The sequence below is a fragment of the Rhagoletis pomonella genome, unplaced genomic scaffold (genome assembly GCF_013731165.1).
Source record: "Rhagoletis pomonella isolate Grant_MI unplaced genomic scaffold, Rhpom_1.0 Rhpom_scaffold_00004, whole genome shotgun sequence".
NCBI classification, from domain to species: Eukaryota; Metazoa; Arthropoda; class Insecta; order Diptera; family Tephritidae; genus Rhagoletis; species Rhagoletis pomonella.
The window spans coordinates 37,033,118-37,046,484 of NW_023458558.1; the positions used below are offsets into that span (position 1 = coordinate 37,033,118).

At 34.3% G+C, this 13,367-nt stretch overlaps 1 protein-coding gene across 1 annotated transcript; it reads left to right on the forward strand.

Annotated features, from left to right (window-relative positions):
* Positions 1–1,427: 1,427 nt before the first annotated feature.
* LOC118738211 (protein sisterless A) lies at positions 1,428–2,054 on the forward strand. Its single transcript, XM_036469134.1, has one exon. It carries the CDS (start codon positions 1,428–1,430, stop codon positions 2,052–2,054), a length of 627 nt encoding a protein of 208 aa, XP_036325027.1.
* The last annotated feature ends 11,313 nt before the right edge of the window (positions 2,055–13,367 follow it).

A 13,367-nucleotide genomic window follows, 5' to 3' on the forward strand; every position in this document is an offset into this window, starting at 1 on the left:
TTAATTTTTCCGACTGGGTAATTGTACATGCATACATACCATGCAGGGAAACCTCAAACTAATAAACCAAATACTAGTATTAGATCTTTATCGGCAAAAACCAACGATAGTACGATAGTAACTAGATGCCCACGAATGCAAATGCAGCGAAACGTTTTATTTTAGGGTGCTATTTTATTAAACTTTTTAAAGCTACATATTGCTAGCTTAGAGTGAAAAGTTGCTGCTAAGTTCACTTTATCTAAAACATTATATTTTGCTGCAATAAGTAAGAATAATTTCTGAAATACGGAACTACTCATTTAATTTGTAACCGTTTCTGTTCAGTGATACGCAAATTTGCTAAGTTCAAAGTAGTCACAGAAAAAGTGATAAGTTCCAAAGAATAAAAAAAAAATTTTTCATTCAAACAAATTAGATTTCAGTTTCAAAAATCGCTACCTTGGGAAAACAAAAATACTCTGTTTGAAAAATGGAGTTACTTTCTTCGTCTGTCGAGTTTAGAGCTGCTTCGAGACTATAGAAAAGGGATGACTACTTCCCATCTAACGAATTTAGGACTGGTTCCGAACTATAGAAACGGTAATTCAGCGGTGGACAATTTCCACTTCCTAGGACATCGCCATGTTAAATTTGCAAGTTGTTTGCATGCAAAGAGATTTATCGCAAACCAGTAGTTTGTCTGCATAAATGCACTAGAAGCGTACCTGTACAAAACTAGAAATTTTCCCATTTATGCACTTTTATAAAAGAGGAATATATTATTTATTACCTCTATATACTCCTCAAATGCAACCTTAGAAGGCAGTCGGAAAACGCAAATGTCAATATTTATCCAACCTTCAATAATTGAATAATGATCATTTAAGATGCGTCAAAACAGTCAAAGGTCATATCTGAGAGCACACACATACAAACATATGTATTCATGAGAAAACCAGTTATTTTTGGACAGAAGCAGCAGGCATGACAAAACATGTTCAAAAGTCGGTCGTTTAAAGTTGACCTTGCAAATGTAACGCCTTCATACACACACACACACACACGCATACATACATATTCATTGTAAACAGTGCAGCAAACATAAAACCACACAACTGAGTCGAATAACAAAGCAAGCAAACTAATGGATCTTGGAAAAAATACGCAGGTAAACAAAATAGTGATTAGGCATCGCTTTAGTGTGAAACACCCTCGCATCTTATCTGCACTAACGAAGGTGTCACGCATAAAAGCGGCATGCATAGCCGTAAAGGCAAACAGTTTTAGTAAAATAGTCATTTAAGCAGGATTAGATAAAGCGCGCTTTAGAGTACAGACAAACCAAAAAATAAAACTTATAAATAATTGCACTTTTTATCAAATCTCAGCATAAAAAGAAATTTTGAACTTCTCAAAACGAAAGAAATCTTACAAACAAAAAAAAAATGTCTAAATACAATTCGATTACTGCATCTTCTCAATTTTTGGAGCAACAAGCTTATGCGCCAATGCTATACCAAAATGTAGGCGCATTACAAACTATGTCTATCTACCAACAACAAATACAAAAACACAATTTCGACGAATTCATCGCTAATGAAATGAGACGACTACGCAATCAATTAGCCGAAGAAGAGTCCAAGTATGTGAAAGATAAACTTGCTGAAAACCCAGTGGACTTGGAGCGTCGCACACGTTCGCCCAATAGTAGTGGCGCTGAAGAAAATGTGACAAATCCTGAAGACATCGAGGCAAGAAGCATCAGCTCACCTGAGCGTGCAACGCTACGTAAACAACGCGCCGTTTCTTGTCGCAAATCGCGCATTAACAATAAGCTGAAGAAGGCTACACAACAGTATCGCAACGATTTTTTGGCCGACAAGGTATTACAATCGAAGAAGACCATTTCAGAGATGAGGCGAAAAATTAGAAGCGTCGAACAAAGGCTGCTGGCTAAGGGTCGCACTCAAGCGGAGTTAGCGCAGTTACGTACAATTTATGGTGTACCAGCTATTGACACTGGAGATGACGAGGAAGTGAGAGATGCGGATGCGGTAAATGCATATTTCTAGTGCTCTTAAATAAGTACTAAGAAATCGGCCTAGACTTATGGTATTAGATTAAGTTGCTTATGTATCACGAGAAATGTGTGTTTGGCAATAAAATTAGTTTAAAAAAATTATTAAAAGTCTGAAAAGGAGTATTTCTTTATTTTCGTGAAATCTCAATTTTAACATGCTTTGGTACGGGTAGAAAAAATGTACAAACGCATTTTTCTTATTTGCTTCGATTTTGTAGATAGTTATCGGCAATAAATTGGGTATCAAGAAAAGGTAACCGTTGAAAATATATGCATACGGCTGGCTTTTCTGTCTCTCACGAAGACAACAGCCACCAAAGCGCTAAACACGATGCTTAACTTGCTTTCGATAAACTGACAAAGAAAATAAACCATCCCCTTGTTTCAAGCAATATGATTTGGTACCTAACGACCTTTTGTTTACTTTAAGCAGATTTATATGGAGACTTTTTCGTTTGAATACGATTTCGTTCTTCACTTCACAGATGCTTTTTCATATTTAACAAATACCGAAAAAAAATCAAAAATTTTGTGCTTCATCCAATTCGTTCTATTTAATTTTAAATATAAGTGAATAAATAATATTCAACTTTTTCGTATTTAAATTTTAACCAACTTCACAAAAAGGAAAAGGTTATCGATTAATCGGAATATTTTATGTTATTTTCTTTTATGTATGTTACCGTATAACTACCGTAGGAAAGGTGTTGCCCTACAGGTGATCCCACAATAATCTTGTTTAAATCCCATCATTGGATTACTAAGAAATTAACGATAATCTTACATTTTTATATGAGAATTAAAGACGGTTTTGTTTTTTTGCTTAAAAATTAGTTGTTATTTGTTATTTCACAAAATTATTTCACGTTACTCTAATTTTTAGACTTTAATTTTTATTAAATGTGGCCTTTTTAATATAACTATAATTACATTGAAACAAAACTTAAGTAATAATTTAAGCATCAAAAAAGATGTAAAAAAATGTTTACTTCCCGTGGGATTCGATCCTTCGCCTTCGCGGCTCCGCAGTGGGACAGAAGACAGAAAAAATGGCCAACATTGTTGCTTGACAATTTAAATGTGAAAAAATCAGAAATAAATATTTTGAAGGCATTATAGCCTATTATCTAAGATATCAAAATCCGTGGTATATCGAAAAGGACAAGGTGTCAAAAGATTCAAAAAAAATCCAAGAAGACACGTATTTTGGATTTTTTGAAGTTTTAGCAGCTTCAAACGTGTCAACAACTCAACGGATTTGTTCTCTTTTCTCCCATTCTACTTGTTATTTTCTGTAGAAAGTTTCTGAAAAAAATTTCAAAACATCATAACTACTTCAATTCGAAACGTGAGTGGAATATCGACCTTTGTCGGCAGCCAGTTCGAAAATGCTGTATCTCATAAAACAGAATTTGATTGAAGGACGCCGTATTTCAGCATTTTATTGAAAACACCCTATCCCAGCTGCCGATTCAAAAACGCCCTATATGAGCACATTTTCAATGTATTCTCAGCTGAGGTAGGGCGTTTTTGAACCGAATTCTGAGGTCGGGTGTTTTTCAATAAAATCCTGGAATAGGGCGTTCTTGAAAAGTTTTTTTAGTTAGAGCACTTTCGAACTGGCTGCCGAGATAAGTCTAGCTTCCACTCAGATGTCGAATTTCTATAGTAAAACAAAAACGGTTTCAAGAGATTTTTAAAAAAATATTTTGGAGAGGGGTTACTACCTTTCTAAAAAGTTACAATCACGTTTATTAACCCAGTATATTTTATACAGAAACTATTTAAAATCTATTTTGTGACTTCAACTGTCATCACTAGAGTTTAATTCAATCACTTTAGGCCGGCCGGTGTACACAGATCAATTTGTACGGACGTATCTTTTATCTATTTTTTTCTGGGATCCACTGGATCCCGTGTGACCATATTGTGGCAAAATGTAATATTTAGTACGTACGTTTTTATGTATTTAATTGTTATTAGTGGCATAGATTCTAATATTCATTCGTAGATTGCAATATATTTTAAAATATTAGTATTTTTTATCAAATTACGTTGTCCAGCTTTGTTTTCCCTATGCATACACATTGTGCCTCGATTGTCATACACGCGAGTAATGTAATATATTTATTTTAAAAAGTAATTATTTTGTATTAAAATTAGCTAAACAATTAACTCAACGTACAAAAAAACGATTTACCTTTTATTTTGTTTATCCTTTGAAATTACGAGCTTTGCGAAATTAGCTAGCTGTGATATTCAAAATAAATACCTTATTTCAATGTTCATCAAAATGTTATTTACTTTCTTTAAGTAAAAATTTCAGCAACACAAAGTGAAAGTTGTTTTGCATATAGCAAAAATTTACACTTTTATCAAGTCGTTCGAGAAAAAAGTAAATAAAATAAATTTTTTATATCCGTTCATTCACGCGGCTCTTTTTTAAAATTTGGTAAAAATCCTGTCAGATAACGAAGGAAAAGTTCTAAGACTCGAGTCGATATATGAAATAAAACGTACTTGGCATGTGTTTATTGGCTTGGGGTTAGAGTTGTGACCATTAGGGGTTAAAAAAATATGTGCTTATTTAATATCAGAAATGGGTATCAAACGGACGGTGTTTGAACAAGCTCTAACACTAACCTGTTTTTGAGTGGGACTGCATTTTTATCAACTAAGGCTATGATATTTATTAATTAATTTATATTATTTAAAGCAATAAAAATACGATTTTAATTGAAAACTTTTAGGTGGTGGCTTTTATGTTATATTGTTTTAAAAAATTCACTTAGTTTGACCAAAATTGATAAATGGATTTCAAAATATTCTTTCAAAATTTAACCTGTTATTAAAATCTACGGTACGATATTTTATCCTGGACAAAAAATTCCTTCGCGTAATACATATATAAGTAAACAACAGGCATTTTTGCCAAATATGTAAAACTCTGAAATTACTGCAAAATATGCAAAAATATGCACTCACGATTAAATTCCATTTTAAAGCAAATTTCATGATTCCTAAGGATAACATAATAGTTTTCATTTGAAGATGCCAAATAAAAAGATGCATTTGCATGAGATTCCTTATTCTTCTTATTTGTATGAAACTAGTCGGCCTCACAGTGTCCTTGAACCAGATTCGACTGGATCGGTCTCGAACGATGGAATTTCCGATTAGACTATTTTGGGAGAGGGTTCTCGAGTTAAAATACGTGAAGTTCAAAAACGTGCCAAGTGCCGCTTTCAAAAACGGTAACTTACTGCACATATTATGACCAAACCCACTCACTTGACATCTTATGTTTTTAATGCGACGAACGGTGTGGATCTTATAATTTTTTAGAGAGCCGGTAACTCTATTTAAAATAAATAAAACCATATTGCACATCTGAAGGCAAAGCATCTCTAATTGGGCAGCTAATTTTTTTTTATGTCATTAACAAAAAAATGCCATTCAAAAAAGTAAAAGCTTATTGCACAACCGGAAACCACATCCTTTCACTAAGTGCCTAATTTTTTAGTCCAACGAACGGTGAAGATCTCATAATTTTCAAAAGTGTGGAAATCCTACTCGAAAATTAATACATTACTAAACATCTGGAGGCCAAGCCCTTTCATTTCGCATCTCACGTTGGTAATGCATCGAACGGATCTTATAACAGGGGCAGCTCTATAGATTTTCTAAGTACTAAAGACAAAACTCAATATCAATACAAATTACATTAAACAAAATCTCGGCCAAATCCGTTCAGTAATTTTCGAGATAAGCATGTTCAAAGAATCTCGACTTTCCTCTATACTATGTATAGATACCCTGCATAAAGTAAAACAAGGTTAAATACTAGTACAGGACCACACTACCCGGTAACCAACACTACTAACCAAAATGGCCCAAACATATGAAGGAAATATGGTTACATTAACATTGTCATGTCATTGGACCTGCCCATCTCTGATCCACCGCTGCATAATGTGGGACCACCTACACAACTACACCTATTGGACCATGGACTGCACTTTACAATATTTGGTACAAACCGGATATTTGATAATTTTTAGCGATTCTTTTTAAATTTAAATATTAAAACCCATTATTTAAATGCATTTTCTTAAAATTTGCTGTAGTAAGATTCACATTCGGCAACCGAATCAAATTGCCGACAGGCCAAGAGGAGGCGGTGTTCAACACATATAGGTATCAGTTTTTTTTTTTTTACTTTTTAAGTGGTCTAGGTCAGCTTAATAAGTTACTAGTATGCAACCTGGTACTTTTGTACATACTTTAAAACTACATCCCAGTAGACCACGCGGTTTTCAAATTTTTGCAGGGTATGACCAAAAAGGAAAGTTACTTACACGCTGTTTATCTTACATGTTCATAGAGGCACACTTATTTTCTTGAAAATATAATGTAGATATCTTTTTTAAAATAGTTGCCGATAATCGGATTAGTGCACTTTACTTAAACAAATATGTAATTTTAAGTTTATTGTTTAAAACTTTTAAATAAAATTGATTTTTTGGCCAGTTTTTTAGTCTTCTAGCCCACTGGGGGCTCGTTTATTCCTATACTGCCGTATGTAAGGTCGAAGCCGCAATGAGTGGCTGAGCGGTGAGCGGAAATGCGGATCAACGTTGCCGTCTGGCTACTTTTTTGGCTACAGTTTAAAGCTTAGTTGATTCCAAATAATTTGGTCTATATAGTACTGTTACTTTTTGTGTTCGAGCACGCATGCATACTTATGTATTTGTTTCCGTCACTGATTTGCGCTTGTCTCGCTAACTTCCTCGCCTTGCAGCTTTCTTATACGTTTATTTTTTAACCCCATGGGTTTGATGAAAAATTGGTTAAACGGTCCCACAGCAAGTGCAACAATGATAATAACAAACGCATAGCACACCTAAAAAAGCAACTAATGGCTAAGTAAATATATGTACGAATATGTATATATGTACATTCTTTTTCTGTTTTTGAACAACAATTTTATAGATTGAAGCTGCTTTGCCGAAATGCCAGCAGAAGGAGTTCAGAGTATTTTTTTAAACAGGGGAAAACGAGTCTACACACGATGCTAAATGTGTAGTTATGTATGTATGTACATGTGTAGGAACACAAAAAGTCGGTCCCATTCGCATCATAAAAGCCAAAATAAACTTTATCCAACAGCGGCAATTTGTTTCAACCAGCAAACAAAAACAAAAAAAAAATAACATAATAAAAACAATGTCGTATCCGTAACCGCAATGTTGAAAATTTCTTAGATTTTTATAATTTTTCACTCTCCGTACCTCTAAGGCTCCAACAACATACAAATTTTTACCATTGAATTTCTTTCTTTTAGCAGTCAAGAATTTATTTTTCTAAGCCACCTTTAATTTTTAGCAGCGTTTTGCTGCCTTCGCCTTTGTGCTATATAAGTATGTCTACGCGTAACAAGTTTATTTCCGCTAGCGACCAACCACAGCGTGTTGCTGGCAGTTTCTTTCTGCTTTTTAATAGTTAATAAGGAATTTAAGCAAAACTTTTACACTGCGCGACTAAAAGTTATATATGTATACATATATTAGCGCAACTTAGAAAATTGGTCTAGTCTATTTAAGTTTATGAACAAAGTGGAAAAATACGTAAATTAATTTGTGCTGTAAATTGGCTTGCAGAAGAATGAAAATTTAGACGATTTTCCAACCTTTTTAGATTTAATAAAATTAGCAACGGCGTTTAAATAATATATTTCTTCTTCTTCTTCTTTATTGGCGCTGTAACCGTCATTTCTCTTCTGTGCTAACTGACGCCAATTGGAAAAGCCAAGTGAAGCCTTCTCCACCTGGTCTTTCCAACGCAGGGGAGGCCTTCTACATAAAACGCCAAAAAAACGTAAGCGGCATTTTTTTTCAAAATTTTCTTTTTAATGAAGAAATATTCCTAAAGCATGTAGATGCATTTCTGCATCAAAAATAAAATTTTGAAAAAAATTTCGCTTACGTTATTTTGGCGGTTAGGGCTCGATATGTTTCTGCACAATCTACCCAGTGGGAAAAATAGTAATGCATTACATGCGTGATAAATAATGTAATTTTTTTCTTATTAGTTAGACTCTATTACTGTTTAATATGTAATGAGCATTAATGTATCAAAAAAGTCGAAAAAATTCATATTAAATCGCATTCATACCTGCATTAATGGTAATGCAAAATTGCATGCCACACTTTTCCTAAAACATCACCGTAGGAAAAAATGCATTTTCGAATCCGAAAACGGCTGTTTTACTGATTATTTTTTCGATTGCTATACATTACATTTTCCCACTGGGTATTAATAAATACATGCACGTACGTTTCTGCGGCAACCGCTTCTTTTAAGTATTTAGCCTCTATACATACATACAATACTCCTTTTGCCTTCTCCCATTACTTGATCTACATGTATACTTGCTTTAAGCTCGTACGTATGTAATTGTAAGTATTGTCGTTTTATTTTTGTTTTTTTTTTTTTGTGTACGTACATATTTGTTCACATGTTTTCTTTTATTGCCACTGTAGCACTCATCGCTCTTTCATCAATATAAATCAAGAGTAGACAATGAATTGAGTCGTTTCTGCATTCATTTCCTTTAGCGCCGATAAATATGCAACAAAGAAATATTTAACTGCTGCGAACTGTGAGTGCAGTTGCTATAAATATTTTGCGGTAAATGGTTGGGAAAAAATGAAACCTATCCTTGTAGATGTGTCTCCACTCTTTTAATGTAGTCATTGAACATTGAAAACATGTATGTAAAGCCGTAAGACCACAATCAAATTTATTAATTGACTATTTATCCAGTTATCAAAAGATCACTTACACATATCGAGACCTAACCGCTAAAAAGGCGACAAAAAGTAAATTTTTCAGTAGGTGTTTTTTTCCTTATTAACACTGGCATAACGTGAAGGTTAATGAACAAGTTAAGACTGATTTAGGTTTATTATACTGGTGGTTTTGTTTTGGCCATCTTTAATGAAACGGGTAATTTTTTCGATTACGCCCTTTTTGCCGTCACAAAAAAGTCTACAACAACGGTTAAGCCAAAAGGGATATAAAAAAAAAAAACATTTTTTTGCATTAACGAAAACCAGGTTTTGCCTTATTAGAGTGCACCATATTAAGAAGGATTCTCGAATCCTCCACGAGGATGACGACTGGTAATGGGCACCACATTTTTAAGGTTCTTTGCGATGTCAGAACGGTGTCCAGTTAAGATCAGAAATCAGTGGCACATGCTCAAGCTCCTCAATAGCTTAGATATATGGAAATGGTCTTTAATCGTGGCATATGGAGGTAAAGGAGGAGCAAACCTCTTGAAAATAGCTCTCGGTTGGAACAAGGTGTTAGGCGACCCGTGCTGCTGTTCAGCTTGGCCGGGGACCCAGATTAATAACCAGCCCAGACTAGAACGGAGTGCTCCGGACACCTAGTGACCTCCGGTTCTATCTAGCCCTACCTGTGCACACGAACCTGTGATCAATTTTATGAGTGAATTTTTCAAAAACAAAAGAATCGATATGGAGGACGGCTTCAGCTTCGAGCAGGGTGGGGTCAGACCGCCATTGTAGGAGGCAGAGGGGGCTTAAGCGACAGGGATGGTCCCAATACGAGCGACGCAGGCGGCAGTGGGGGGAAAGGATGCCCTAACAGACCGGTCTCCAATCATTTTATGGCTGGAGCTGCGGGGACAACTACCAATCTTCCACTGTGTGAAAGCAGGTCATGGCAAGCTGCAAATTAAGGACTAGAAATAACCCCATTCACGAGACCAATAGGTCATGGTTAGGTACTTGTAAACAACTAGGCTACTATGGACATTTCAGACTTGGTAACGGTACTTCGTCGGACTTTAAAGTTTTGACAGCTGGTGCCTATAGTGGTAATAGATTTCTCACAAAAAAAAAGAAAATCGAAAATTGTGTCGCCCTTTTGGCGTTTAGAGAGCGATATGCAGAATAATTTTAAAATGCTATTTCCAATCCTTCACGTTAAACCAGGACTAAACATAACTTATTTTAAATTTTATACTTACGGATTCGTCATCAGATCAAAAAATTCTATCGAAAACAGCTTTAATATTTGCCGCAACAAAATTATAGTTACCCTGTGTTATTAGTTATTTGTTGAAACTTATTAAAAAGTAACTTTAAAAGAGATAAATTTAAATTCGTAAATTTCTTATTATTATTATTTCTGGTATGCTTTCTTATCCATAATTCTCTCTTCTTCAATTAAGCGAAAGAAAAAACAGGCTACGTTTAAAATTTCTCTTCGCCATCGGCATTTCCGCGATTTATTCATTCCGTTCTCTTTGCTGATTTTGATTTTTTGTTTGCGTTTGCTCATTCCTCTTTATTTGATTTTTAACATTTGCTGATTTTCCTTTTTTTTTTGCCAGCATGCCTAAACAATTGTTTGTATTTGACAGCGATGATTTCTTATGTTTGTATTGTTTTTCTTCATGGTTACCATTATTCTTTGTTTTCCACTTTTTTCTAAGCAATGTCAAAAAATCAAATTTCGTTGCGTGTCCTAAACAAATTCAGCAATGTAATTCTTTATCTTTGGAATTCTACTTCAGATGATTTCAAAAAAGACAATGGCAATGACTATTTTCCAACGCAGTTATTCTTTTGTGATACTAGTGCCTGAGTGCAAGTGGATTGGCAAGCTCTTTGTACTCTGTAGCATTGACGTTGCATTTCTGGTTCATTTCCGGCTGCAAAAAAAATATACGTAAATAACAAAGGAAATAAGTGGAGGGGTATCAGCAAAACGACGAATAATCGCTATTGCTTCTTAAGTTATGCATTTTTATTTGAGCATAATTCGCAAAAATTGCGAACCGCATTATAATGTTGCCTTGAGCTGTCAACTGAATATTGGGGTTTTCTTTACTCCAAACACTTTTTAAGCAAACAGCTCATTTCCAATTTATTTACAAATCAAAGACGTTGATGCGCCCAAGGATATGCTTCAAGGGCGACACGCGTCCGTTGCTGTCTTCACGTACATATGTAGATCGCTCCCTTACAAACAAACGAAAAAAACAGTCAAACGCAATTGAATAGTAAATTTTCGAAGTCGTTTTACGAAACCAAATTAATATCTGTATGTAATTACGGAAAATAAATTGCCAACAAATTGGTGTTGCCTTAAATAAATCAGCGCTTATCGCCGACTAGCAACTGGCCAGAGCAACAATAGCGGCAACCGCAGAAAGACAAACTGAAACTTTACCACCAATGGCCATTCGAAACGTACCGTACTGGCGATACATATTTAGATGCATAAGCCTTCACGCAATCTAAATATTGTTATTGCTAGTGAATTGCTACAATTGTTTGTTGCTGTCGCTTGGGCCTCTGTTGTAGATATGGTTATTGTCGGAATTTGTAGCTGTTGGTATATTACACGCGATTAAATTCATTAAAGAAATACAAATAAATCAGCAAATAAGGCAAATACTCGCAACAATATCAACAACAGCTGTAGCAATATTACAATATTAACGCCAACTACAAAAACAACAATATGTGCATAGTAGGTAAATACGAAAGTCGTAACAATTGTATAACGAATCAGCGAGGATAGTGATATATGTATGTAAGTGGCGCTCATATATGTACACATTAGGGTGTTCCAGAAATTTTCTTTTGCCAAATAGTATACGCATGCCCTCTAAGTTTGTTTCATATATGTTACCTTTTAGTTTAAATATTTAACGGAAAGGTACATTCTATTGAAGCCAACCTCCAGACTTAAGATGAATTATTACTTCACTGTGTAAAATATTTTACACTTCGTTAATGAGGATGCTCGACTTGCATTCAGGCAACATTTCTATACACACTCTGTGGCAAAAAAATTAAAACAAAAATCGAAACATTCCTTTAGCAAAGGTTTAATGTTTTTTCACGAGTCTTAATTTACTGACATTAGGGTAATACTTTATGTTGATAGGAACCGAGGTCTGCTGGTTAAGTACTAGATGGGCATACTTGATGTTAATGAAATTTCGAACAAACAAAATTGCCTCCTGGAGCATCGATATATTATTTTTAATGAACCTACCACTATAAATGCGGAAGGCACGAAGAAAAAAAGTAAAAAGGCGACCCCTAGGTCTTTTCGAAAAGCGTACGTACAGTGGGCCAAGTGCTTCATCTGGCGTGCAAGAGAGTGTAATTCGACTTTGAGAGCAGCTAGAAATTTGAAATTTGAAATGCAATAGGAAAATGAACTGAGCCGCCATATAATAAATATGTGGACGATATTTAACGGGGCGTTGCATTTATTGCATTTTTTTTTTTTTTTTTCAAAATAAAATATAAGTAAACGCTTTTCCTCATACTCATTTTTCTTTATATAAGTTTATAAAATATTATAATTAATAATATAGAAGCTCGCATACTGCATTTTTTATTTATTTTTATTAAAATCACAAAATTCACGGAGTTATTAAAAAGATACTTCCAAAGTGGGGATTTCCGAAATAGCTATCACTTCTACTATTTTTTCAAGTTATTGTTGCTTTTCCACCATAAGTTTTTCATTAAAAACGACCTCGTGCTCAATAAAAATTGTTGTATATAATTTTTTATGAAAATTAGTTACTCATGTTCAGTGGCGGATTTGAATATTTTTTACCCCTAGGCAGAATTTGCCAGCCTTTTTGCGATAAAAAATATTTTTTGAGGCAAAAGTACCAGTTTTGGAACGATTAGCAGTAAATAGTAATATTCAAATTTATGCTATTTACTATACCTTTATTACAATTTAATATGGAAAAGTGATATTTGCCCTGAGTAAAGGTTTTAGACTTTTGAAGAAAGCCATCATCAACAAACTTTTTTCACTTGATAAATTATAGTCTCAAAAATAATAAGTTAGTATTTTTAAATATTATCGTTTAAGTAATATCAAAAATACCTAACAGTGTTATCCTATTATCTGATTGCGTAATTGAATCACAAATATATGTCATAAAATGTACAATTACAAATTCTACTCAAAGTGCAGCTAACTTAAAAAAATAAAATAAAAAACTCTTTTTTCGACTCACATTTCGCCGTCCCCAAATTTTGCGCTCTAGGCACCTGCCTATATTGCCTTTACGGTAAATCCGCCACTGCTCAAGTTTGATCGCCTACTACGGTGTTTTTTTTTTGCAATAAGCAGAGTTAAGCAAGGTAGAAATATGGCAAACACAAATGCGATAATTAATGCTATTTTGCTAATACCACAGTTTTCGGCCAATTTCGTACTGCGAACTCTT

Coding starts and splice junctions, on each gene's coding strand:
- LOC118738211 (XM_036469134.1), top strand. CDS start 1,428: ATGTCTAAATACAATTCGATTACTGCATCTTCTCAATTTTTGGAGCAA.